This window comes from Bubalus kerabau, chromosome 5 (genome assembly GCF_029407905.1).
Source record: "Bubalus kerabau isolate K-KA32 ecotype Philippines breed swamp buffalo chromosome 5, PCC_UOA_SB_1v2, whole genome shotgun sequence".
In the NCBI taxonomy this organism is placed as follows: Eukaryota; Metazoa; Chordata; class Mammalia; order Artiodactyla; family Bovidae; genus Bubalus; species Bubalus kerabau.
In genome coordinates, this window is record NC_073628.1 from 44,111,308 (window position 1) to 44,138,496 (window position 27,189).

Consider the following 27,189-nt stretch of genomic DNA (forward strand, 5'->3'; position numbering starts at 1 on the left):
GAGGATCATGATGAAAGAAAGCTCTGATAAATGGGAAGAAATACGAAACTAATGAATTGGAAGTCTCTTAGCAGACCAAAGACTCCTTCATGGTGGGAGTGACTCATCAAGAGAATTCAGAGTAAAGGAGAAGGTGGAAATAAGATACACTGCTTGAGTAAATTATTCCTGAGCAGTTAGGATGGCAAGATTATTGTAGTGACTTTGGAAGTAGATTGTGGAAGTGAGTTGGAGTTACTGGATTGAAAAGGGCAGATTCATTCACATGGATCATACATGTGAATGTTGAAGTCATCCTGAATAATGGAAGAATTTGGAGTTGAGAGAAAGACTTGAAGTTAAGTTCTAAGGCCTCTAATAAATAAAGGAGAATGACAGAGAGGTTGGTATATACAGCAGTGACGAGGAGGCAGAGGGGGTGGTATGACTGAAAGGCATGAGTCTTAAATGATCAAGATGTATACTAATGAATTGAGGATAATGGAATAAAGCTGGGAATAGTGAATAGGGAAGAAAATTGTTAAGTGAACAAGCAGCTCTCACAGAGACAGCGCAGGACATGTGTGCCTTGAAGGCAATGGCACCCCACTCTAGTACTTCTGCCTGGAAAATCCCATGGACAGAGGAGCCTGGTAGGCTGCAGTCCATGGGGTCACTCAGAGTCAGACAGGACTGAGCGGCTTCACCTTCACCTTTCACTTTCATGCATTGGAGAAGGAAATTGCAACCCACTCCAGTGTTCTTGCCTGGAGAATCCTGGGGACGGCGGAGCCTGGTGGGCTGCCGTCTATGGGGTCGCACAGAGTCGGACACGACTGAAGCGACTTAGCAGCAGCAGCAGCAGCAGTTTTACTGATGGCAAAGAGGCAACAACAAAAAAACACAAAACACGTTTTCCAGATGGGGTTAAGATTATAGGCAAGGTGAAATAGGCAATATGTACTCAGTAAAGGTGGTTTATTGGTTGAACAATAATACAAGTTGATTGAAACATAATATTATGTCCACATCCTTTTTGTATGTGAGTTGGTGTTTGGAATGGAGTATACCTGTTAGAGATAGACTTTAATAATCTCAGTATCAATAGGATGAGGTCAGGAGTGTACCACGATGGGTAAGAGAAACAGTCAGTACTATGAGTGAAAACAGTGCAAAATTTATAAGCCAAACGAAACATCTACTGTCTAAGGACTATAGAATTCTGTTAATGTGGTAGATTGATCAGTGAACACATTGAAATTAAGTTTCCCTAAGTGTCTGATGCTGCTTAAAGAAAATACATCAAAGTTTTATATGCTTTGAGTTAATGATTATATGATCACATTAATAAACTACTAATGTAGTATGAAAAGTTACTAATATGGCTTTCTCTTTAATGATTCATTTAACCTATAAGTGGTAAATAAAAATAAAATGTTTTCTTATCAAATGATGTCCTTATCCTCTCTTGGAAATGTTTCCAAACTTTCCTAGTGGAGTAAATTACCTCTTATTAAACAGATATATGTAGCTGAGCCTATATTACAATGTTGGACCTTCTTCAGGGGATCTTCCCTACCCAGAGATCAAACTGGCATCTCCTGCATTGGCAGGCAGATTCTTTACCATTGAGCCACCTGGGAAGCCCAAAGCTGAGGTATAGCAAAGGTTAATTAAGTCGCTGGTATAAGTGGCAGAGTTAGACCTGGACCCAGATGCTCCTAACCATTATGCTAAACTGGTTTAGCGTGGTCTTAGGAAGAATATCCCCCATAAAAATAAAACTTTTTCTTTCTTGCGTTGTTTCTTATTTTCTCAGTCGCATGGATTACTTAGAATTGGCTTTGGCACTTAGGATTGAAAAACTCAAAATACAGTGGCTTAAAGATGAGATAAATTTATTTCTTACATAAAGAGGACTCCAGGTGGGCGGTACAGGACTGATACAGTAACTCCCGTCATTGTGTCCTTGCTCACTCTTTCACCACCCTTCTGAATAAACTTCATTCGTTTTTCTTTTTTTGAAAAAATACTTATTTGGCTGCTGGCATGTGTGATCTTTTTTTTTTTCTCCTTTAGTTGTGGCATGTGGGATCTAGTTCCCTAACTCACCATCGAACCTAGGCCCTGTCTTGGGTTCACTGAACTTGGGTTCAGTGCTTGGGAGCACTGAATCTTGGTCACTCGGCCACCAGGGAGGTCTCTAAACTTTATTCTTCCTGTACTAAGATGGCTGTGAGAACCCCAGCCTTTGTATCTGTGTTACCGACCAGCAGGAAAGTAAATGACCAGAAATAGAAAAAGAGACTCCTCCCATTGAAACCAGCTTTCTTTAGACAAAGCCCCACACAACACTTCTGCTCTCCTGTCATTGCTCAGAGTTTAGTCATGTGGCCATACAAACTGGGAATTGTGGTCTTTTATTCTGCATAAATGCCTTACTGCATAATGGGTTTCTGCTCCTAAGGGATAACTCTAGGGAGAATGGTATTATGTATGTATCTAGCAGTCACCATCCTTGGATCCACATCTCTTCAGACTGATTTCTTTTTATATATACTGATTTTTTAGGTACATTTTGAACTGAGAGTTTAAAAAACTGACACAGGTGAAGACACAGGTTGAGGAGCAGTAGAATGGGACTTGAGGGCACTCATGGCATGTGATGAGGGTAATGCAAGAAAGCAAATTGGAGAGGGCAGAAGTCATAATTGCTGTAGTTTTCAGGCTCAGACGGTAAAGGATCTGCCGCCAATGCGGGAGACCCGACTTCAGTCCCTGGGTAAGGAAGATCCCCTGGAGAAGGGAATGGCAGCCCACTCCAGTGTTATTGCCTGGAGAACCCCATGGACAGAGGAGCCTGGGGGATGGGCTACAGTCCATGGGGTCACAGAGAGTCGGACACGACTGAGTGACTGGCACACACAGGGAGGGGCTGCCCTGACAGCCCAGTGGGTAAGAGTTCGTCTTCCAGTGCAGGGGGTGCGGCATCCATACCTGATCATAAAGCAAAGATCCCGCACGCCTTGTGGCCAAAATCCAAACCCTAAAACAGAAACAATATTATAACAAATTAAATAATGACTGTAAAAATGGTCCGTATCCAAACTACAGGGAAACTCTTCCATGAAGTGATAAGTTAAGTCTAATTATGCATTCACCTAAGATATATGTTGTATTATTAACAGTTTAGTGAAAAGTAGTATTTTTAAATTGGATTTCCAGTTCCTTTATGAGAAGGGGTGGATGAAAAAACTCTCACCCATTTGTTTAATTTATTTAGGCACCTAAGAAAAGATGATTATTGAACTGAGAAAGTCCTAAATGATGAGGAAGAAACTCCTTGCTAACTCTCCCTTTCTTACAGGAGATAAGTGTTCTTTTCCATCCCCTTTTAAAGTATGGAAGACGTACTATATTTTATTTCACATGGTTGTGGGAGTTTTATTATATAAAAAAAGCATTTTGGGAGAAAGCACGTTTCATTGGAAAGGCAGTTTCTTCCCACTGAAGACGACAGTAAACTGCACACAGTTTCTAAGTGTACTGCGTGTTTCATTCACAGCGTGGATTTCATGATTGTTTTCGGTGATACATAAAAACTTTTCATGAATGTAGAGAATTTTATGTATGGTGTACATTTCAAAAATAATACACGAAACTAAGGGTCATGATCAATACTCTGCTTTCCTGTAAGACAGTGCGCTCTGGAATACAGGGTAGCCAAGTAAAGTCTTGTTTACTTTTAGGGGAGATTAAGAATCTACTCTTTTAAAGAATCTACTCTGTTTTAAAGGTCTGAATATGAATATTTACCTGACTTGTTCAATATACACACTCTTTCAACTGACACATTTTAAATAACTTAAATTTTCAATGAATGATTTAAGACTTTGAACTAGAATGAGAAAACTTTCTATATCTTTATTTCACAAGTATCTCAGGAACAAAATTATGACCTTAAGGGTCAAATATATTGAATAGATGGTCATGGATCTCACAGAGTTCTGATCTGCCTTTTGTTGCTTTTGTATTTTTTCTCCTGCTGCACAATTAGTAAACCCAGTTTTCTAGTGTCAACCTTCTCTGTTTTGTTTGTTTTGTTGCTTGTGGAAACCCAATGAGAGCTGTTCAGAGTGGATTGCAGTCACCAGTGATTTATTTTGTGTATCTAAGCTGGATTCCAGCTGTTTGAGGTTTTTGTCTTGGACGTCTAGATTTCAGATAGCATCTAGACTGAAAAGACAATTCTGGTTAAGATGCCTATCTGAGTCTTAAGCAGTTTAAATTCTTTGTTTTTCTACGTTTCTAAGAAATTTACTTAGATTTGTATGTTAAAAATAACTGTTTATGTGTAAATGTTTATATTGATAAGATTATAAATTCCAAAATTGGTGTTAAAAAATGGCTAGTTTTAAGGAAGAATTATATTGTTTTAAAAATTACTCAGACTTTTCAATTAGCTGAATCAGTAGAACTCAGCTTATAACAGAACTTTTCCTTTAGAACTTCTAATTCAGAAGTTATAACCCCTTAATGTGAGGAGATAGATTCCTATTCACACTTACCATATGATTTGTGGTAAATTATGATTTATGGTCATATCCTAAATCTTTCCATTAATTTTTGCTTTTTTATTTTATTCACCAACATGTAAACACTTTCACATCTAGTTTTGATTTATATGACTTGTCAAACTCTTCTGTTTATTATTAAAATTGTTTCATAGCCTTCCTCACAATCCCATAAACTTAAAAAAAGTTCTAAAAAATAACATTTTCTGAAAAAGTATTAGCTGTCATTATTGTTAGACTACAGATTTATGTTGATTTTCTTTTTTTAACAAGAACTTCAGTTTTTCTCAGCTTAAAATTATATGCACCTGAAGAAACATCTGTAAAAGTCTCAATGTGGTTTCTTCTAAGTGGATTCTCAGCTATAAAATACTTTTCTTGTATCAGATGACCTATCAGTTTATTTTTAAAATATCACTTATGATTGCTTCCTTCTTAACTATAATCCTTAGAAGAAAAGCCCCTTCAAAATTATACACCAGGACTAAAATATATGTTACTAATTTCAATCTTGTTGGGTTCAGTTGATCAATATAAACTCCCTGGAACTCCCTAGAACTACAGTATGGTGACATTAACTTACTATGGATTTCTATCAGGTTTTCATGATTCTAGTATCAGTGAAGAAAAGAAAGTTGTACCACGCATCGTTATTACCACTCTATTGATTTTAATCTTTAGAAAGTCACTAATAAGTAAGCTACAGTTACTTTTGTGATTATGTTGATTTTATAGTCTTAGATTTAGAAGTCTTCAATTCTCATTCTGGTTCCTTCTCTAATAATTTATTAGCTGAACAATCCTGGACAAGATTACTTTCTAAACCTGTCTTTTTATCTGTAAAATGAATGTTGTGAGGATCAAATGAAACACCATATAGATGTTATTACCTACTCACGTTGTTAGTCAGAGGTCTTTTTAATCTTCTTGACCGTAACTGACTTGACAGGTACTGTCCTTTCCTAGGATCCTTTATTCCTTGCTGTTTATTTTTATTATCATTTTAGATCTTTTCATTCCCTTGTTCATTGATATTTGAGGTTCTACCAGTCTTTAGTCCTTCTAAAAGACTATGGTTATAAAGAAAAATAGAACAAATATATAATATTGTTCATAAAATGGATATCACCCTTTGGAATCTGCACATAGATTTTTAAAGGCTGAGATTATAGATTCAGAAAAAGTTCCGAACACCAGGGAGGAAAAAAGGAGAAAACCGTAAATTGTTTAAAAAACAAAACAAAACAAAACCCTAGGGAAAAGGAGAAAGGAGCTTCACCTGTACTGAATACCTGTCTTGTTCCAGGTGTTGCTCTTGATTGATGCATTTATGTTATTTAAGTTATTCCCCCTCCTGTCTTACAGAGGAGGAAACAGAGGACCGGGTATATTAGCTAACATCCTTTTAGTTTATTCAGGTCCCTTCTTATTGTTTATCTATGTTTTCCCCCAAGACATTGTTTGGTAAATATTGTTTACTTTGGGCATTTGATTTCTATGCTAATGGTGTAGATAGAGTTGGTCTCAAGTGTCCTAGCAAAAGTAAATGAAACTTGAGTATTTTTAAACAAGGATACTAGATATGAGATTTATGAGATGTATTTTGTACTGTTTTGGGGAATATAGATCTCCAGACCAGTCTTTAGAGTGGGTGGAATGGGTGTGGCAGTAATTCAGGAAGCCTTCCCCTCCCAAGCTAGAAATGTCAGCAAAACTTGCCAGTCTGAAAGCTGCTGAACACTAAAAATGAAACCCTTCTCAGTGTCTGATTTTCTTTCCCACATTCCCTCAGGGCCCAGCTCCCACTATTCTGCCAACGACTCCCTGTCCTGGTAGGCAAAGTGAAAATGCTAATTGTGAATTTGTGCTGCAACCTTCAGGGCTAAATCCAGCTTTATTTGAAATGAACAATCAAATAAGGTGGGATTTAGCTCTAAACAATCTGCCCGTTTCCCTCAGAGCTTTCCTCCCTGTCTCCACTGCTTCACTTACAGTAGCTCCTGAATGCTCTGCTCCATACATGTCTCTCTCTGGTCCCACCAGTACCTTCCCACCTTGTACCTTTTTGACTTGCTTTTTCAGAAAGGTCCAAATGTCTTGTCTTGTGATAGATACTCTGACCTGCCTCAAGTGTAGAATTAGTAGCAGGAGTGAATAAACTCTAGAGAAATAGATACATTTTCCGCTCCCTGTCCTCCTACTACAGAAGGCCGGGCAAGGCATTCGTAAAATATGGCTTGTAAGTGCACTGCTTTCTGAAGAAAGCTTTTTTTCCCCCTTAAGGAATTCTAAGAAGCATCTGTTGTATTTCTAGAGCAAATCATCTTTAACCTCTCCTTCGTTTTTTGTTTTATTTAAATGAATGGATATTTGAGAAGCCCTTGTCTCCATGTTCAGGCCCCGACAATTTTTCTCCTAAAAAAAGTCTGTAAAGTGTTACTATTACATTGGGTAATTTTATTTCAAACTGAATACAAGACTGTTATTTTCTTCTGTCCTGCTGTGCGATTGTCTTTTGTGTTTTCACTAGACTCTCCCTCCTCTTTAACCTCTTGGAATTTTGCCTCTGGAGTTTGAATCCCCTTCCTATTTTCTGGAAAAAAAAAATGAGATGCAGAACAAGGCATGGCTTGAAGTCAAAAGTAGATTCCTGTATTTAAGTGCTAGCAACCGCTACAGGCTCCACGAGGTCAAAGCCTACCTCTCAGCGACTTGGCTGTTAAGTGACCATATGTTTTAGGAAAGGGCACTGGACCGACTCAAAATGTAGAGTTTTGATGCATTGTTGCCAAAAAATCACTCTGTGTATTAGAAGTTTGCTGGCAGAATACTGAAAACCTAAAATGTAGCTCATACATATAAACTTGTTGGAAGACAAAATACATTTTTCATCCAGTCCCAGTGAGAAAAACCAAGACAGTTTGGATTTTAGTTTTCCTCCCACTTTCCCTACTGCCAGCCTCCACAGGGACCCTAATTATGTGGCACTGAAAAGAAGATTATTTTCTGTATTTTAAATAATATTGTTGCTTTTGACTTAGCAGCATTTCAGTTTACATATGCAAAGGAACATATAAAATTACAAGGGATGTTCACTAATGAAAAATAAAAATGTTAGTCACTCAGTCGTGTCTGACTCTTTGTGACCCAATGAACTATAGCCCACCAGGCTCCTCTGTCCATGGAATTCTCCAGGCAGGAATACTAGAGTGGGTTGCCATGCCCTTCTCCAGGGGATCTTCCCAACCCAGGGATCGAACCTGAGTCTTCTGCATTGCAGACAGATTCTTCACCTTCTGAGCCATCAGGGAAATTGACCCAATGGACACTAGCTATGATGGTATTTAAGCAAAGAATTAATATTTAATTAGAGCTACTTAGATGTGCCTGTACATCAGTTTTGTTCATCTTTGAGAAATAGCATCTATAATCCTAAATACATGTGTGTGTGATCTTGGTAGTATCTTTAATATATTTTTAAGCATTTCTAATGTAGGCTCATTAAATGTTTTACGATGATTTCTTGTTAGACATTAGAACATAGATATATTAAATAGTCTAAAGATATTTTCCTATAAAGTATTGCGTGAGTATGTTCCACCTTTCAAAACTGGTAAAGCAAGAGCATATTGCAGAAAGTCAGCTTATAACAAATATAGATGGTGTGTGCATACAAAGTCACTTCAGTTGTGTCCAGCCCTTTGCAGCCCTATGGACTGTAGCCTGCCAGGCTTCTCTGTCCATGGGTTTCTCCGAGCAGGAATACTGGAGTGGGTTGCCATGCCCTCCTCCGGGGGTCCTTCCCAATCCGGGAATTGAACCTGCATCTCTTATGTCTCCTACATTGGCAGACAGGTTCTTTACCACTGACGCTACTTGGGAAGCCCACAGATGGTACTATAAGCAATATGCTCTATTCTTATTTCAACAGAACTCGGTTAATTGCTGTACTTAGTTCAACAGATCTCAGGTAATTTTCACATATAGAAATCATTAGACTAATATAGAAATAGGTGGGCTTCCTTGGGGGCACAGTGGTAAAGAATCTGCCTGCAATGTAGGATTCATAGGAGACACAGATTCAGTTCCTGGGTGGGAAGATCCCCTGGAGGAGGAAATGGGAACCCACTCCAGTATTCTTGCCTGAAAAGCTCATGGGAAAGAAGAGCCCGGTGGGCTGCTGTCCATAGGGTCGCAAAGAGTCAGACACAATTGAGTGACTGGGCACGCACATAGAAATAGATAAGCTATCTGAAGGTAAAAATATAATTTTGAACATTTGAGTATTTAATTTGTCCATTTATATTAGAAGGTACTTTACTTTGGGTAGAATGTTAATTTTATAATATTCTTCCTACTTAAAATCTATAAAGAGATATCTTCAGTAGCCCCTCAAACTGAATGTTTAAACCATTTCATATCAGTTTAGTATTGGTTGAATTATATTTAAATTTGAGAACCCAGAAGCAGGTTGCAACTGTATCAAGTTGGAGCAAATCATAAAAATTTGCAGATAATAGTCTGTATCAGAATTTTTAAGTTTTAAGGAATCCTCAGGATCATTCAATTCTATCTTTTTGTTTTATATTTAGAGAAAGGATGAGAAACCTTAAGTTTCATTTTAAGATCTTGTAACTATTTAGTGAAAGAGCCAGAATTAAAAATGAGATTCTCAGACTGTCTTTGGCCTAATCAATTATGGAGTCTAAAATGGGAGAATACTCACTAGAACGAAAGGAATTAACCTCTCAGTATATCAGGCCATATTTATCTACTGACCTGTTTGTGGATGACTGATCTTTTCTGTTGGAATTCGTGATAACCTTAAGACCAAAATTCATGATAACCCTAAGACTGTTCTAAGTCATTAACGTTGTTGGCTCTGATAAAGCAAATGGAACATTGGCCAAGTAGGAGTAGCTGTGTTTTCTTTCTCCTGCATTTCAAAATTATCAATGTCACAGGATCGATATCTAAGAAATACTTTCCAGATGGCTTTGTTTTTGTTTACTGAACTGTATTTTACAGTGGAAGCCTTTGAAAGAATATGGGCCTTCCCAATAGTTTTGGATGACCTTTAATTCCTCCCTGTTCCTAGTTTAGGCTGGTTAGAAAGGGTTTTGTTTTGTTTTTAAGATAAGTGTGACTGTTTGCATATAAATCTGTTGTCACATTTTATGTGTATATTCAAAAAACTTGGTTTTTCCAAAAGTTTGATAAAACCTTTTTATTCTCATTTTCTACCTTGGTAGAATTTTACTTATAAAGCTTGAAGGAAAAATCGAACATCTTTTTCTACAGTTTTCAAAAATATCAGGTTATTCCTGTAACCAGTACCCTAATCTTCCTTCCCTGTGCCCAACTCTGCCAAAAAAAGATCCACAGAATTGGAACTACAAGGCTGATAAGGGTCATCAAACTTAAGATTTCTCATGTCATCTTCACAGAAGGGACCTTTGTGAAGGAACCTGTTCATAAAAACTGAGAGCACTTCAAAAACAACAGATTTTTCCTGTAACCTGCAAGAGAAGTTTGAATAAACTGCAGCCCATGGCAGGAAAACTTACGAGTGTCTGAATGTTTGGTGTTAGGAATGGACTGGGGACAAAAGCAGTAACAAGACTGCAGTAACAAGAAAAGCAGTAACAGTAACAAGAGAACTGGATGGGGTGTTAATTACACAAAGGTATATAACTCTTCAATCCAATGTGCCTTATTGGCAGTCTTGGTTTTCAGCATCCTTCTCTGTTCCCAGTAGTAAATAAATTCTGTGACTTTATTAATTGTATGTACACAGAGCAACATCTAGAGCTACATTATGGATGCTGCAATAGAGGTTACTTTCTTTGGCAGAGATAGTCTAGATGAATTCCTGATTGCAAAGCAAGAAATAGAGGGTTTTTTTTTTGTTGTTTTTTTTTTTTTTGGCTTTTAACTGGTATTAATTACTTGAATTTTATAGTATCTTAAAGTTTGATACTTTTGAGCCTCATTTAGTTTTGAAAAGAGTCATTTTAAAACCAATTTGTTAATCTGTCAGAATGTATTAAAATGTCTTAAAGTTGATGTGTAATTTAATCTATTATCCTAAAGAGCAGTATAACTTTTTAGATGGCTTTAGTATTAGTTGCTTTCAACAGAATTCAGTTTCTAAGTTGATATTTTAAAAGTTCAAACAAATGCTATTAAGTGAGATTGCAGTTTAAAAATAAACAACGAGATGGGATTCAATAGTAAGTCATGAAAGCTACACTTGGAATATCTTTGTTAAACACAGATCTGGTCATGTCTTCTGTGATAGCTCAGTTGGTAAAGAATCCATCTGCAATGCAGGAAACCTGGGTTTGATTTCTGGGTCGGGAAGATCCCCTGGAGAAGGGAAAGGCTACCCACTCCAGTATTCTGGCCTGGAGAATTCCATGGACTATATAGTCCATGGGGTCACAAAGAATCAGACACAACTGAGCCACTTTCACTTTTCTGGGACATGGGGCCTTTTGCCTTAGAGGTAAAGTTCAAACTCATTTTTTTTTATTATTTTTTATTGAAGGATAATTGCTTTACAGAATTTTGTTATTTTCTGTCGAACCTCAACATGAAATCAGCCATAGGTATACATTTGTCCCCTCCCTTTTGAACCTCCCGCCCATCTCCCTCGCCATCCCACCCCTCTAGGTTGATACAGAGTCCCTGTCAAACTCATTTTTTAGAATTAATTGATTTGCCTGCACCAGCTCGGTCTTGGTTGTGGCACATGGGATCCTCAGTCTTTGTTGTGGCGTGTGGAATCTTTAGCTGAGACATGCGAATTCTCAGTTGCAGTGTGTGGGATCTGGTTTCCTGACCAGGGATCAGTCCAAGCCCCCTGCATTGGGAGCTTGGAGTCTTAACCACTGGACCACCAGGGAAATCCCTCAAACTCGTTTTTGACACGTTTGGCCTGTGCCAAGTCCTTCTGTACTGCTTGCTTGTCTCCATTTGCCACTCACGTTAAGCCTCTTCAGTCCCAGAACACCTTGTCTAAGTCGCACATGGGTTGTCCCTCTCTGCTCTCTTCCTCCTCTTCTGCCTGCACGTGCCATCTTAAATGGCTCTTCTCTTCTGGGTGGCCTGCCATGGCCAAGCCGGGCTTAGGCAGCCCTGCTTTGTGCTCCTTGGGCACTGGGTGCTTCATGTTAAAGCGCTTCCTGTGATGCAGTAGCCCTTGCCACTTATGTGTATGCCCCTCTGGGCTGTGAGCTCCTGGAGAACACAGACCCTGGCTGTCCCCAGCACTTGACAGCCTATCTGGTACATAGTCGACTCAGAGTAAATATTGGTGAAATATTTAACTGCGTGAATGAGTGTGGATAATGCCCCGACCTATGAACTTTATCATCTCACCTCTTTTGTATGCCCTGTTGCTCGGTCATGTCCGACTCTTTGCCATCCCATGGACTGTAGCCCGCCAGGCTTCTCTGTCCATGGGATTTCCCAGGCAAGAATACTGGAGCAGATTGCCATTTCCTGCTCCAGGGGATCTTCCCGGCCCAAGGATTGAATCTACATCTCTTGCATCTCCTGTAGTGGCAGGCAGACTCTTTACCACTAGCACCCCCTTGGAAACCTCATTTTTTCAGTTGTAATTTCTAGTTCAGTATAAACATGTCTATAGCAGCATTCCCATTCCCGCCTTTTGGACTTGATAGCCTTATATTCCAGTCACTGTTATATTTCATTTGGGTGTTAAAAGATAGCTCCTCATTCAGAAAAGATTAGAGACTCCTTTTTAGACCCCTGTTTATGCACATTTATGTCTAAGTGTCAATTTGTGCCAAATTATTGGTGAAAAAACAAATAGAATTTTATATTAAGGCTGAACACTGGGAGTTGTTAATATGTAATGGGCTAGCTGATTTTAAACACATTTTTAGATACTAAATATTTATTAAAAGCTTAGAATTGCTGTTCAAAAATGAATCCAAGAAACATGATACCCAATTAGAAATATAATTACTCAAAAGTAGTGTTTTCACATACTACACAGATACAGATTTCTTTCTTTCAACATAAATTATTGAGTGGCCGATATGCTATGCACTGATGTAGGCACTTGGGATATATAACTGAACGATGTGAAATTCCTGAATGCTTTAGTAATTAGAACAAAAAGGAGCTCAGAATGCATATACACATGTTTATGCATATATGTAAAATACTAATTAATATGTTGTAGACAAGCCTGTTTCTGAAATCAGCAACAGATTTTAAGCATTATCATACATAAAGTGAAACATTGAAGTTATTATGTAAAAAACTAAGTGATGCTAGGATTTGGGAGGAAAGGGGGACTGCAAGTCCGCCTTGAATTTCGTTAAATATAGTAAACAAATACAATTGATCTTCAACAGTAATATGCCTGGCGTGTTATGGTAGGCTGTGCTATTGTTTAAAACCCTTTGCTGTCTCTCCCTGGGGATGCATTATACTCACTGACCTGTTAACATCATGCCTGGCCTTAGATTTGCTTTGGCTAATAAAATACGAGTGGAAATGATTTATGTTTACTTTTGAGCAGAAGCTTTGAGTCAGAACACAGTGTCCTATATTCTTTTTTTCTCTGCTTTGACAATTCAGCAGATCTGAATAGATGTTTCTCCATCGCCCTAAGGTCCAAAATAAAGATGACATGTAGTTGAGACTTAGCCAACTCTTGTTTGATAATTAGCATGAGCAAGAAATAACCTTTTGTTGTTCAAACTGTTGAAATTCTACTATTGCAACATAACCTGACCTGATGGTTCTCAAGCTTGAGCATGCGTTAGAATCATGTGGAGGTTTTGTTAAAATACAGAATGTACAGGTTGTTGGACCCCCCTCTTAAGAGTTTCTGAATTCATGAGACCTGCGCTGGGAACCAGCATTTCAGTTTCTAACAAGTTGTTACGATCTGATGCTGATGCTGTTCCAGGTGGTCCACACTTTGAGAATCACTGACCTAACCTTTCCTGATTATGTGGTCTATTAATTTATATTTCTAGATACCTTAATTACACAGTAAATGTTGCAGTTTTGTTGTTGTTATTTAGTCGCTAAGTGGTGTCCCACTCTTTGTGACCCCATTGACCATAGCCTGCCAGCCTCCTCTGTCCATGGGATTCTCCAGGCAAGAATACTGGAGTCGGTTGCCATTCCCTTCTCCAGGGGATCTTCCCAAGCCAGGGCTCGAACATGTGTCTCCTGAGGCTCCTCCATTGGCAGGCAGATTCTTTACCACTAAGCCACCTAGGAAGCCCAAATGCTGTAATAATAAGATGCAAAATATTTCTCAGTGTCGTTATTGAAGATGTAAACTCTATAAATTGCTTTTGATTTCTGATATATGGACACACAAAATGCCATATGGAAACATAAATTTTGTAAAATGGAATAGATAACTTTGGAAATTAGTATCATGTTGTTGTTGTTGTTCAGTTGCCCAGTTCTGCTCGACTCTTTGTGATCCCATGGACTGCAGCACGCCAGACCTCCCTGTCCCTCAGCATCTCCCAAAGTTTGCCCAAGTTCATGTCCATTGCATCAGTGATGCCATCCAGCCATCTCATCCTCTGACGCCGTCTTCTCCTTCTGCCCTCAGTCTTTCCCAACATGAGGGACTTTTCCAGTGAGTCGTCTGTTCACATCAGATGACAAAAATACTGGAGCTTCATCACCAGTCCTTCCAATGAGTATTCAGTATTTCCCTTAAGAGTGACTAGCTGTCACGTTAGCGAGAGCCAAATAAAACCTGCCAAAAATACACAAAAAGTAAAGGAAGTTTGAGAAAGAGTCATATACAATTGTGGGGAAAATTGTCATTCCTGTTGGACTTGGTAGCAATCCTCTTAAACAAGGAGGGTGGTTGAAGAATGGATTGCATGTGGAAGGACCAGGGTAACCAAGATGAGAGAGGTGAGAGAGTGTGAAATGTATCTGAAAGTAACTGCTAATACAGTTTGCTACTGAGAGACAGATAAAGGAGAAGTAATCTCATGAATGTCTTTCAGAAGTCCCATTTCTTATTTGGTGTATGATAGAAAACACAACGTCATTCCAGGCCTGTTTTTTGTACTCATGTATGAAATTGAGGTGCTTTTGGAATTCAAGTTGCTAACAGTGGCAGATTTAATACTGATTGCGATTGTCCTCAAAGTTTTGGAGAGAGTTATGTAAAAAATCACTCTTGTGAAGAGGGAGGTAGATAAGAGAAGGCAGTAAAGAGTCCTAAACAAAGTCAGGCCAATCACGTTTCACTGGGAGGATTTTGGTTCCTTGCTATCCATGCTCTTCTGTCCCTTATAAAGTCTTTGCATGATTTTAGTTGGAGGAATATTGCTCTCTCCTTCCATTCAGGTGATTTGTGATTTGTCTCCTACAGCCCAGGGTCCCTCATCTTCCCTGTGGTATTTCTTCTCCCCAGTAGGCACAGAGAGTGAGTTATTGGGATATAAACAGATGTCCTTGTGTGTGATGCTGTCTAGACCAGAATCTGTCTGGGGGCAGATCATTTAATCTCCCCAGGCCTTGGTTTCTTAATCTTACAGTTTAACTCTCTTAGGTTACTTTAGTTCCAGTATTTCATTTTTCTAGTACCATTTAGAGTCTAGCAAGATTCCAGTATTTTAACTTGCCTAATTTTTGTCATACATAACACATGTCCATCATCTTTGAGATGAATGAAGTAAGCTGGAGTTTTTAAATGAAGGCTTTTCTTTTAGAGTTTGGTACTCTGTAGTCCTCAGATAATCACAAAACTGTAGTTTTCCAAAAGCTTCCAAAATAGTATTTTTGTTCCATTATTCAAAGATACATATCTCATTTTAGATGTGAACTTTGATATTAAATAAGCATAACTTCATGAAAAAGTATAGCCTAAATAGCTGCTCATTTTGTTTAGTATGCAATCCAGTTGCTGTATTATTTTAATGACATAGATACTAATGTACATTTGAAAGTAAATTAATGTTGATTCAGAGATCCTATATCATTGAAAACCTTTGTTTTAATCTTTTTCCCAACCATTATAGGAGGGGGAAGAAAATGAAAATACTTGGCAGTCTTAAGGTCTTTAAAAAATAGTTTGGTTCAGTATTGTGGTTAGAATTTTTATTTAATGTAAATAATTTTTGTCCATAACAATGCTGTGATTTTAAGAAACTTGGTAAGTTTTTCTTGGATTTATGTAAAACACAATTTTGCTACTAAATTTGGTTTTTGCCTATTGTTAATTTGGCGAGTGTAAACATGTGCCATTTCCTTAGGAACTGCAAACAATTTAGGTCAATGGAAGTAAAATCTGCTTCTTTTACATGTATTTTAAAGTTTGACTTGCTGACTCAGTACTCAGTGGATGTATTGTTGTTGTTTAGTCATGTCTGATTTTTTGTCACCCCATGGACTGCAGCACGCCAGACATCCCTGTCCTTCACCATCTTCCGGAGCTTGCTCAAACTCATGTGCATCGCGTGGGTGATGCCATCCAAGCATCTCATCCTCTGTCGTCCCCTTCTCCTCCTGCCCTCAGTCTTTCCCAGCATCAGGGTCTTTTTCAGTGAGTCAGCTCTTCCCATCAGGTGGCCAGAGTATTGGAGCTTCAACTTCAGCATCAGTCCTTCCGATGAATATTCAGGGTTGATTTCCTTTAGAATAGACTGGTTTGATCTCCTTGCAGTCCAAGGGACATGAGTTTGAGCAAACTCCAGGAGATACTGAAGGACAGGGAAACCTGGAGTGCTGCAGTCCATGGGGTCACACAGAGTTGGATAGGATTGAAATGAACAGCAACAAGTATTGTTATTACTAGTTCATTTTGAGAGGGAGATTCATCCTAATTAACATTTCTTTTAGAAACAGTCTGAAGGTGATTCTTGGTTTCTTAGCAATTGAAGAGGGCTTGGAGCATGACCTTCCTTAGTTTAGATTTTAAAGCAAAAACAGTTCCAGCCTCTCCAAGTTTAAGGAGAAATATGATTCTATTGGAGTTGTTACTGTAATTTTGAATCCAAATGTTTCCAATTTATATTCAAGACATACTAGAAAAAAGTACACAATAATCATCTGGGGACTTACAATCACACTTGATTACCCATAACTGCTGCCTTGCTTCACCAGCTTTCCTTAGGTTATTGAGAACAAAGCTAAGCACCAGTGTTCCATTCTATGTGAAATAAATGTACTGTAAAACATTTGCCAAAATCAAAAATAATATTTTTAATGCAGTGGGGAAAATCACTTTTAAAGAAAACAGTTAAAAATTGTTTGGAAGGTCTATGATGTGTTCACGAACAAACAAAATAATCTTCCACAAATTTCTTCATCTGTTGCTGTTCCAACTTAACATTTTTGTGTATGAGCTTTCTTAAAGTAGGACTGTAATATCTGTTATTTTGTTTTCTCATATTAAGTGCCCTACGCTGGCTAAAACCAAACTCTCTGAGTCTGTTTTATTCTTGAAATAATAGTAGACCTAAGAGGAAAAAACCTGTTGTATATATTTAAGCAAAGTAGTGTATTTTAATTGCATATCCAAGGTTCCGAGTAGTAAATTGAAATGATTGATTTAACCTGTTTGAGTGTACATATGTAATTAGAACACTGAAGATTTTTTAAAAACAAAGCTAAAATAAAATCTTTAAATTAATCCCATCTCAATTTTTCTGTTATTCTTATGATAAACAGATATCAATCAAAATCTATAGTTGTTGATCCAGTTTCAGTTCCTAAATTATAGTTTCAGTTCAGTTCAGTCGCTCAGTCATGTCCAACTCTTTGCGCCCCCATGGAGTGCAGCAGACAGTCCTGTCCATCACCTCCCTGTCCATGACCAACTCCCGGAGTTTACTCAAACTCATGTCCATCGAGTCGGTGATGCCATCCAACCATCCTGTCCTCTCTTGTCTCCTCCTCCTGCTTTCAATCTTTCCCAGCATCACGGTCTTTTCCAATGAGTCAGTTCTTCGCATCAGTCCTTCCAATGAACACCCAGGACTGATCTCCTTTAGGATGGACTGGTTGGATCTCCTTGCAGTCCACAGGACTCTTGAGAGTCTTCTCCAGCACCACAGTTCAAAAGCATCAATTCTTCTGTGCTTAGCTTTCTTTACAGTCCAACCCTCACACCATACATGACCACTGGAAAAACCATAGCCTTGACTAGACGGACCTTTGTTGGCAAAGTAATGTCTCTGCTTTTTTAATATGCTGTCTAGGTTGGTCATAGCTTTTCTTCCAAGGAGCAAGTGTCTTTTAATTTCATGGCTGCAGTCACCATCTGCAGTGATTTTGGAGGCCCCCAAAATAGTTGGTCACTGTTTCCATTGTTTTCCCATCTATTTGCCACGAGGTGATGGGACCAGATGCCATGATCTTAGTTTTCTGAATGTTGAATTTTTTTTCACTCTCCTCTTTCACTTTCAGCTTAGGATGGGCATATTGGGACATAATCCCATCATATGTGAAAGAAGAGCCCTGCTGCTTTTCTCAAATCAAACAATTTAAGGAGAGAAAATGCAGGACTAAAAAAATTTGAAGCTGAACTCATAAAGTAGAAACAAAGTAATCAAGCTCTTAGCACTGTTGATACAAGAAATTATGTCAGAACTTTTAGTTAAGATTATTTTCATTTATTTGACAAAGATACATATAACTTTGCAGGTGCCTTTTTTAATGATATGAGATAGTATATAATTTATCTTTGCATTACTCAAATGATCTGCAGCACAGTGTCTTCTGTATGTTAGATGCCTGGTAAATGTTGAGTGAATAAAAAGAGATGCTATGATGTTTAACCAATATGTGAGTTTCCTTCTAACCAGTTCAATGAGTAAAAAAAGGACAAAAGAACTCTGACATGATACTTACTCAGTGTTTCTTTTTTGTCATTGTAGTCCCCTAGATATCCATGTTCTTTGGGATCATAATTTCAGAAAATTCTACCTGCATCATTTGTTTTAGTTATTAATTTTTTGCCTTCTAGCAAAACTTTTATAGCAGTCTTAATTAGTGAAGTTGACTGACTTTCACATTCTCTGCCAAGGTGTTGGTGAAATAGAGACGAATAACTTTCACAGTGTTTAATCTGTTCCTAAATGTTCAGATACTGATGTTTTTAATTAAACAAACTATACAAATAATATATAAATGTATACTTATAGAAAATTTAAATGATATATGAATATAGAGAGTAAAAAGTTATATTCTTTCTTCGTGTCTTTTAACCCATGTCCTGGAGGAGGAAATGGCAACCCACTCCAGTATTCTTGCATGGAAAAAAGTCCCATGGACAGCAGAGCCTGGCAGGCTACAGTCCATGGGGTCGCAAAGTGTTGGACACAACTGAGCGACTAAACATGCACTTCAGTAGGTAGCCTGCTAGTAACTGTTTGGGGTGTATGCTTTTGACTCGATGGACGTGAGTCTCAGTGAACTCCAGGAGTTGGTGATGGACAGGGAGGCCTGGAGTGCTGTGATTCATGGGGTCGCAAAGAGTCGGACACAACTGAGCGACTGATCTGATCTGATCTGATGCTTTTGATCACTTTCTATAACATTCTATATGTATACAAAACCAGCATTTTATGTTTTATCATTGATAATATTTTAGCACTGATGCTTAATATATCAAAAATGTAACCTTCTATCATTGAGATTATAGAATTACTTCTTTTACTTAACAGTATTTCTTACAGGTCTTTCTATAGCATATATATATTTATGGTGGTAGTTTGTCTTGTAATCTTACAGTTAAAAAAAGAGAAGGTGTCTTTCAACCTTTTCAGGAGTAAGTTCTGTGTGTAAATTTTATAAGCAATAAGCAAATGTAATAATATTGGTAGCAGCCAGTAATCTCAAAATAAATTCAGGGATTTGTACGTATGTTTTATTTCTTTTTAATTCTTGACGGCAAAATCACTATTTATAAATGATTTGGATAATTCATTTATTTTCCATCATTATTATTTTAAATAATAATAGTAGCAGTAAATAAGATGGTAATAAGTGATAAAACTTCCGAATTGGAAATCATTTAAGGAGCCGTTATGGTAGTCATTTACTTCCAGCCCTCTTTCCGAAGGTGGCAAGATGGAGCCCTCAGTGATTTAGGTTGACAGGCAAATTATGACTAGTTTCTGTTCCATTGCATCATGCAGTGCTTTAGAAATATTTAAGAGGAGATTTATAAAAGTGTATCTTTTATGTCTATTATATGTAACCAAATAAATGAAAGCTGACTAGAAAAAAAATTGTAGGAGTCAAAATAGTTCTCATTGTTTTCAGGTTACTAGAAAGCACATAATAAAACAGCACATTTACATTCTATGTTGGTGCCAAATGTTAGGGTGTTCCAAGGGATTTTATGACTGTGTGGAATAATAGGAACATGAGTATCGCCTATCACTAAAAGTCTCATGTTAGTGATATTTACTTGGGGGAACTTAATGCAGTTTAACTAAAATTTTTTCAGAAGTAATATTTTGCATGCCTATGAATTTGTTTTTAAAGGAAAATGTGCAACAAAATGTTTGTGAAATCACATCCGAGCTAGAAATTCTTCCCCAAATGGTTTACTAGTGACCTCTGCTGGTACAATGTTGTAATGAAGTATATTTCGTATCTCAAAAAAATGTATCCCAGGTATCATGAGACATTTCCAGTATCATTGAAGTAATTTCATGGAAATTAAGAATGAAATAAAGAATCTTTCTGGGCAGAGCTGTTTTTTTTTTACCAACACTTGCATTTCTAATAGAAAAAAATTGTCTTTTGGATTCCCATCTATTAATATTTGACCAAAAGTAGTATTCTAATAACAATAACATCAAACTTCTTAATTCTTTCTTATATATAGTATGCAATTCCAACCTGACCCTCTATGATTAGTTGTTTATCAGCTAAGTTGTTTGATATAATGCTGCAAATTCTTTTCCCCTCTTTGTCTCCTGGCTTTGTTTTATATCGTAGGTAGCACAGAACCTTGCAATTGTAGAGATTTAGTAACTGTAGATTCAGTTATTTATGCCATTTGCACAAACGTTAATAGGAGAATTTGTGTATACATGAGTTAAATGCATTCTTTTTATGCCCACTCAAAAAATGAAAAAATTTAGAATGACTTTGTATTATTAGAGAATGGTTTTATTAGTGAAATGAATTTTTGTTTTTCTTTTCTGAAAGAGATTTTCTGCATACAAGTTATGGAGGAATAAAAAATGCTCATTTTCTTATTTTCTGTATTGTCACTTAATTCCTAGATGAGACCTCTCCCTCGAACTCAAATCTGCATACCCAGCTGCTTGCTTCCCTAACATTCCCATTTACAGCTCACTTGCATCTCAAACTTAACATATCTGAAACAGAACTTTGATTTTTCTCTTCAAAACCTGTTTCTCTAATAGTCTTCCTCATGTCAGTAAGTGGATATTTTATCCTTCCATTTGCTCAAACCAAAAATATTTTAATAATTTGTAAATTCTCTATCATACCCCACATTCATTTAAACCATCTAGAAATTCTGCCCACTCTGTCTTGAAATGCATTCAGACACATTCCTGTCCACGTCTGCCACCGCAGCCTGGTCCAGCCGCAGGCACCGTTCTCCTAATTAGGCCCTGTGATTTTTTCTACCCTTGCCCTCCTGTAGTCTGTTTTCCAACCAGCAGCCAGTCTATTATCTTAGAATTTAAGACAGCTCTTTTCACTCCTCTGCGGAGAACCTGCCCGAGTCCTTACCACGCCTGCCGTCCCTGCAGGAACTGCAAACCACTCGCCCCCTCATTTCCTACCACTGATACCCGGACCTCGTCTCCAACTGCTGCTTCGCTCCAGCTTAACCCCTGTCTGTTCTCCTTACACACCATGTAGAGTCCTCGTCCTTCAAACTGAAATGCCCTTCCCTCAATTCAGTAAGGTTTCTGATCAAATTACCAAACTCCACCTCCTCAGAGAGGCCCTTCCTGGCCACAGTTCTCCGGCAAGAATACTGGAGTGGGCAGCCATTCCCTCTTCCAGGGGATCTTCTAGGGATCGAACCCAGGTCTCCTGCCTTGCAGGCGGATTCTTTACCTTCTGAGCCACCAGGGAAGCCTGCTTCCTGACCACACTAGGTTAAAAACAAATACAAAAGGCCCAGGCTGATACAAACAAATACAAAAGGCCCAGGCTGATACTGTTTCTCCCCTTTTCCTGCTTTGCTTTTTGCCATAGTAGTTATCACCACATGACATACTTAGCTTTTTAAATCCTCTCTCTTCCCCCATCTAAAATGTCAGTGGTAGGAAAGCAGAGACCCTGTATTGTCCACTGTTACATCCTTAAAACCTAAAGCAGAGCTTGCACATAGTAGGCACTGCATAGTGGCATTTGTGGAATAAATCAACCGGCCTTAGTATCTGAATGAAGAATGTGATTTGATTTACATTATAATAACCAGATCCATCTCATAGTGAGGTGCCTGTTAATGGGATCTCTTTTGTATAAATCTTTATGTTTATATCATACTTTTTACATTTAACACAGATTTCTATAGTGTTTCATAGTTAGGTTAGGGCTCAGATGATACTTTTTATGTCAGAATGCAGGCCAGTATTGCTGTTTTAAACATTCTTTTTCTGCGAATAATTACTTTTTTGTCCTTTTGACATAGACATCTGACCCTCAATTACATTAAGAGACCTTATACACATGAATGGAAAGAAGAATAGCCCCTTTTGAATCCACGCTAAGACTTTATCAATATGAAGTGCTTCCCACAGGGTTCTGCTGAAAGAACCAAACTTCCATCATAATGAAATTGCAAATTCATTTGTGGATGCCCTTTTATATTTGAAAGCTACTTTTTGATGTTTGGTCTGCAGTTAGATTTATTGTTTAAGGTCACAAATAATGCAATCCTGACTAGACCAAGTTGTCAGAATCCTTTATTTAGCATTGCGCAAAGACAAATGGCTATCCTTTAACAATAACATACCAACACCAAAATTTGTTCCCAGTTGTACATAATCTTTTAATCAATCTGTTGCTCTCTGTTTTCCAGTCAATAGACTCCCAGCCTACCCCCTCACCACCCCATCTATCTAGAAATTACTCAATTATGGGTTTTAAATTACTGAGAAACACTTTCTTCAGATGAAAACAGATAACTGGAAGAATTTTAATGCTGTAATTTTCCCCTGCACGTTTTTAGCTTAACATATGAATTATTTTGCCTTTACCCTCATTCTGAACAGGGTAGATGCTTATGTACTATGTTAGCTAAATTCTCTGGTCACATTCTTACTGTTAACATGACCACAAAGTGGATTATAGTACTTAATTGAATTCTTAATTCTTTAAAACATCTCAGTGCACATGGATTAAGTTTTTTCCCTGAGATTCTATGTCCTCCAATAAAAATGTATATTTAAAAATTTTGAGACAGATTTCTTATATTTTTGTTCATTTCCTTTGTGACCTTTCATATAAAAGGCATACAGATAGATACAGATAGAATTGCCCAGTTAGATTTAAGGCTATGCTTTTCGTCTGCGAATACCCAGTGTCTAATAGAGTAATGATACTCTATTATGTTAGAGTATCATTATATGACCAATCTGTAGTTTCTCCAAAGAATTTTAATACCAGAAACACAAAGATTCTCTGGTAACTTGAGGACACCTGCAGTGGAGCAGACGTTAAGACCAGCGTATAGTGAGGCCCCTAGTTTAAAACCTTGTTTCAATACTTTTTGCCAATGAGAGAATCTTCCCTTCTCCCCCGCCTTTAATTGCCATGTAGCTTGGGTCTTCCCCAATTAAAAGGAATACATTGTTTTAGGAAGAGGTGTAAGAGAAAACCGTGACTTTTAAGTCAGATGAATTCTGACTACTTTTTATTTTGTGACCTCTGGGACATTGCCGCATGTGGGGGGCCTCTGTGCAGCTGTGACATAGAGATACACCTGTTTATAGAATTATGATATAATTGAGTGAGACAGCACATGTAAAGGGCTGCAGACAGTGTCCAGCAGTGGTAAACGCTCTGATATTTGCAGTCTTCTCTCTGTGCTCTTCTCCTCCACCCGCGTTCCTCATGCTGCGTTATCTGTTCCGATTGGGCTTACTCAGAAGTTAAAACTGTTGAACTAAACGTGAAACCTTTTTGTACCTGCCAACTGTACATTGCTCTGCATTCACTGCATTAATAAGTAAAGAGGAGTCAGGACCCTGGTTGACCTGTATATAAAACACACCCAATGGGTGTATGTGGCCTTTTTCTTCACAACAAATTGCTCCCCCAGGATTGGGTAGAATGAAAAATACTCCACTCGCAGCCTTCCTTTTAAATCCACATGGATCCCACAGAAAACTCCATTTAAATCTCACTTCAGCCTACAAATTCGAGAATTGAGCTTTGAATTGTGTTAGTATGACGTGGGGAGGCGTTATCATTTTAATCATTTTGTGTTAGGTGGCCTGCTTTACTGTTCGTTGTTTGTTTGACCATTTGTACTGCTCAGATCACTGTCCTAAAAGAACTTCACCTTAACAGAAAATCATTTTCAGGAAAAATTTTAATAGCTATTTAATACTGCTGCTTTATATTTCAAAATAAGTTACCATTTTATTATTGTAAATTTTTATTGTTTTAGGTGCAAAGATGGTTTGAAAGGATTTACATTCTCTGCACTTAGGTAAGTTGCATCTTTTATATACTTTTATGGTTAGAGAATTTATGTTAGCTTTTTTTTTAAATGTAATGTCATTGTACATAATTATTTATTTATGACTCTACTTTTAAGTTGCAAGTAATTTTAAAAGTTACAAAAGTGGCTTTGTGGTCATTTCACTAACAGAGTAATTTATTAATTTTCCTCCTAAAAATAAATCAGTCAGTCAATCACTATTTGGGGGGCCTATTGTGTGCCTTATACTATAGGGTGTTAAAGAAGATTATAAGAACTCTCTGTTCAAAGAGCTTGGAAAGACAAAGCTACACGTGAACAGTTACTGGAAAACTAAGTCCTTAATTGTGTGGCACCAGATTATGGGCTTCGTTAGGGCAGGACTCATGCGTTATCAAACACGTTTTGGATTATAAGCTTCACTAGAGTCACTGGCCTCTTCTTTTTACCTGGTAGTTCATCTCTTATCACAGTAATTGACACATAGTCGATACTGTAAAGATGTTGGTTAGCATTGAATTTTATAGTTCATCAAGCATTTTCACATACATTAGGAAATTAAACTTTTATAATATTGAATGGAATATTTTGGTTGTGGAAATTCTTTGGTAACAATAACTGAATCATAACACACAGCAGTAATTTCTTTGTGTCATATGTTTCATTAAAGATCATGAAACTTACTAGAAAATATCTTTTTATTGTTGTTGCACTGGCTATATAGAATTCTTTGTTAAACTGAAAGTTGGTAACAAAATCAAAAGTTGGTTTTCCTAGAAGAAAACTTTACCTTATCCCTGAAACTTTCCTTAGACTCTGGAATTCTTGCAATAACTCACAATGTGCCTAATATTTGTATGTGTTTTCTTCAAATCTGCTTATAATGAAGGATTGACTTGGACTATTTGCACTTAACATTTTCTCTGTATTATAGGAACATATTCTGGAAAGGTGGTTATTAACTCTTGCTAGTTCTGTCAGATAATAGTGGAAGTTATGGGAATAGAAAGAGTCAAGGACAGAACCATGAGAGAAAAGCCAATGCAGAAATCTGAAAATAGACTTCTGAAAGTAGACTAAGCCTGATTCCTCATAGTTTAAAGCATAGTTAGCGTACAAAGCCTGAAGACTAAGAATCCAGGCATTAGAGTCAAATTATTGCAAGTTCAAATAATTGCAGTTATTTCTGGCTGTAACAGGATGCCTTTTTCATGTTAACTAAGTCATGGAAATTATGGTACCTACTTCATAGTGTTGCTGTGAGGGTTAAATGATATATTTGTAAAGTACTCAGCACTGTGTCTGTCATATAGTCATAAATGCTCAGATTACATACTATATTCATTCACTGTGTATTAACTAAGTATTACATGCCCGGCACTATGCCAGGCACTGGATGTAATAGTAAAGAAGGGGTTCCCTGAGCTGTGAGAGCACAGAGAAAGGAGGCTTGCAGCAGGGGCAACGTCTCCAAGGAAGTGAGCTCTACTTTGAATGGTCAGTCCTGGCCAAAATAGCGACAGTGTTATGAAAGGTATGAGAGATTACATTGTATCTGTTTTAGCACAGTTTTGTCTTCTTAAATAGCAGCAGTACAGATCCTAAACTCTCCATTCACACTTTACCAAGCAGTTACCAAAGGAGGCACAGCTGCCCCCTGGTGGCAAACAGTCTCATTGCATGCTCCTTTGATAAACTAGATGTTTTAAGTTTGTCTTAAGGAGATGGGTTTCCCTTGTTGATAGGAACCATTTTCTTAAACCTAAGAATATTTAAATTTGTCATAACCCACATGTTCCAGAATTTTAGTGTAGTGTTACCGATCTCCTGTTTAACTCTATTTTGTGATGTTTTCTGAAAGTTCAGCAGGCACAGTTGACTAAGGAAAGCTTAGTTATTCTTTGTAAGAGCAGCAGCTCTTTTGGTGATGGTACAAAGAGCAGAGATGAAAACTCCAATAAAGGATACTATGAGTGATATCTAATGGTTGGTAGTGTTTTATTTGTACTGTATTTGGAAAAATATAATCCAGTTCTCATGAGACAAGAATGATGTCTTCTCCTAGATATTAGATTTTCCCAAGAGAAATAAGTAGATTAGAATAACATCAAATTTAAGATTTTCTAATGAAATAATGTGGGGAAGACATAGAACCTTAACACTTTCTGTTTCTCGTTACTTGCCTCTGTTTCTCGTGTGTGTATAGATGACCATCCACTGTATTGTAGCTGTTTTGTGACTCACAGTGACATTAGATATAAACTTAGAGTAAAAGACGAGAAATGCATTCAGTTTTAGCTGTCAATACATTTTAGAGAAAAAAAAATTTGTCATTAATTAGTAGATCCAAGTTAATAGTTCATCTGCTTTTCTGTTTGAAAAAACTTTAAGGTGCATAATGCCTTAAAACAGGCTGTGACCTAAGTTAAAAGGTGCTTCATCCAAGTGCCATGCTGTATTCACTTGGTTAATTTGATTTTTAGATGCCGCATTTGTTAAATAGCTGTTAACAGTTTCTGAATATTCAGATTTCAAAAGTCTATTTTTTAAAGGATGATTAGATTTTATATAAGTTGCAGAAAATATTATTTCAAATGATAAGGTTCTGTTCACAGTGTATTTGTATATAAACAAAATCAGTTTATTTTCTCATTGATTTTTTTTTTTTAAGGTGAAAAAATGCCTCTCATTGTGTTCTTTTCTTTAGGTTCATTGTTGGGAAGGAAGAAATTCCCACACATTCTTATTCACCAGAGGCAGCCTATGCAAAAGTGGAACAAAAGACTGAGAAACATGAGGAAAAACCAAGAGGAATGAATATAATTGCTCTAGTCAGGAAGCTTGTGGATTCAGTGTGAGTTCTTTATCTTGATATTTTAGCACATTTTGTCACTGTTTTACATGATATTTTTGCCATGCCAAAGTTTTCTTTTTGTTTTCAAGTAATGAATTTTTTTTATA

The 27,189-nt window shown here is 37.4% G+C and overlaps 1 protein-coding gene across 2 annotated transcripts in view; it reads left to right on the forward strand.

Annotated features, from left to right (window-relative positions):
* The window catches only part of TMEM135 (transmembrane protein 135), a 262,307-nt gene that overhangs the window by 215,333 nt on the left and 19,785 nt on the right, over positions 1-27,189 (forward strand). For both annotated transcript variants that reach the window (XM_055581570.1, XM_055581569.1), the window contains 2 exons: positions 24,196-24,237; positions 26,936-27,082. In XM_055581570.1, the coding sequence (XP_055437545.1) occupies positions 24,196-24,237; positions 26,936-27,082 (189 nt within the window). The remainder of the gene's footprint in view (positions 1-24,195; positions 24,238-26,935; positions 27,083-27,189) is intronic.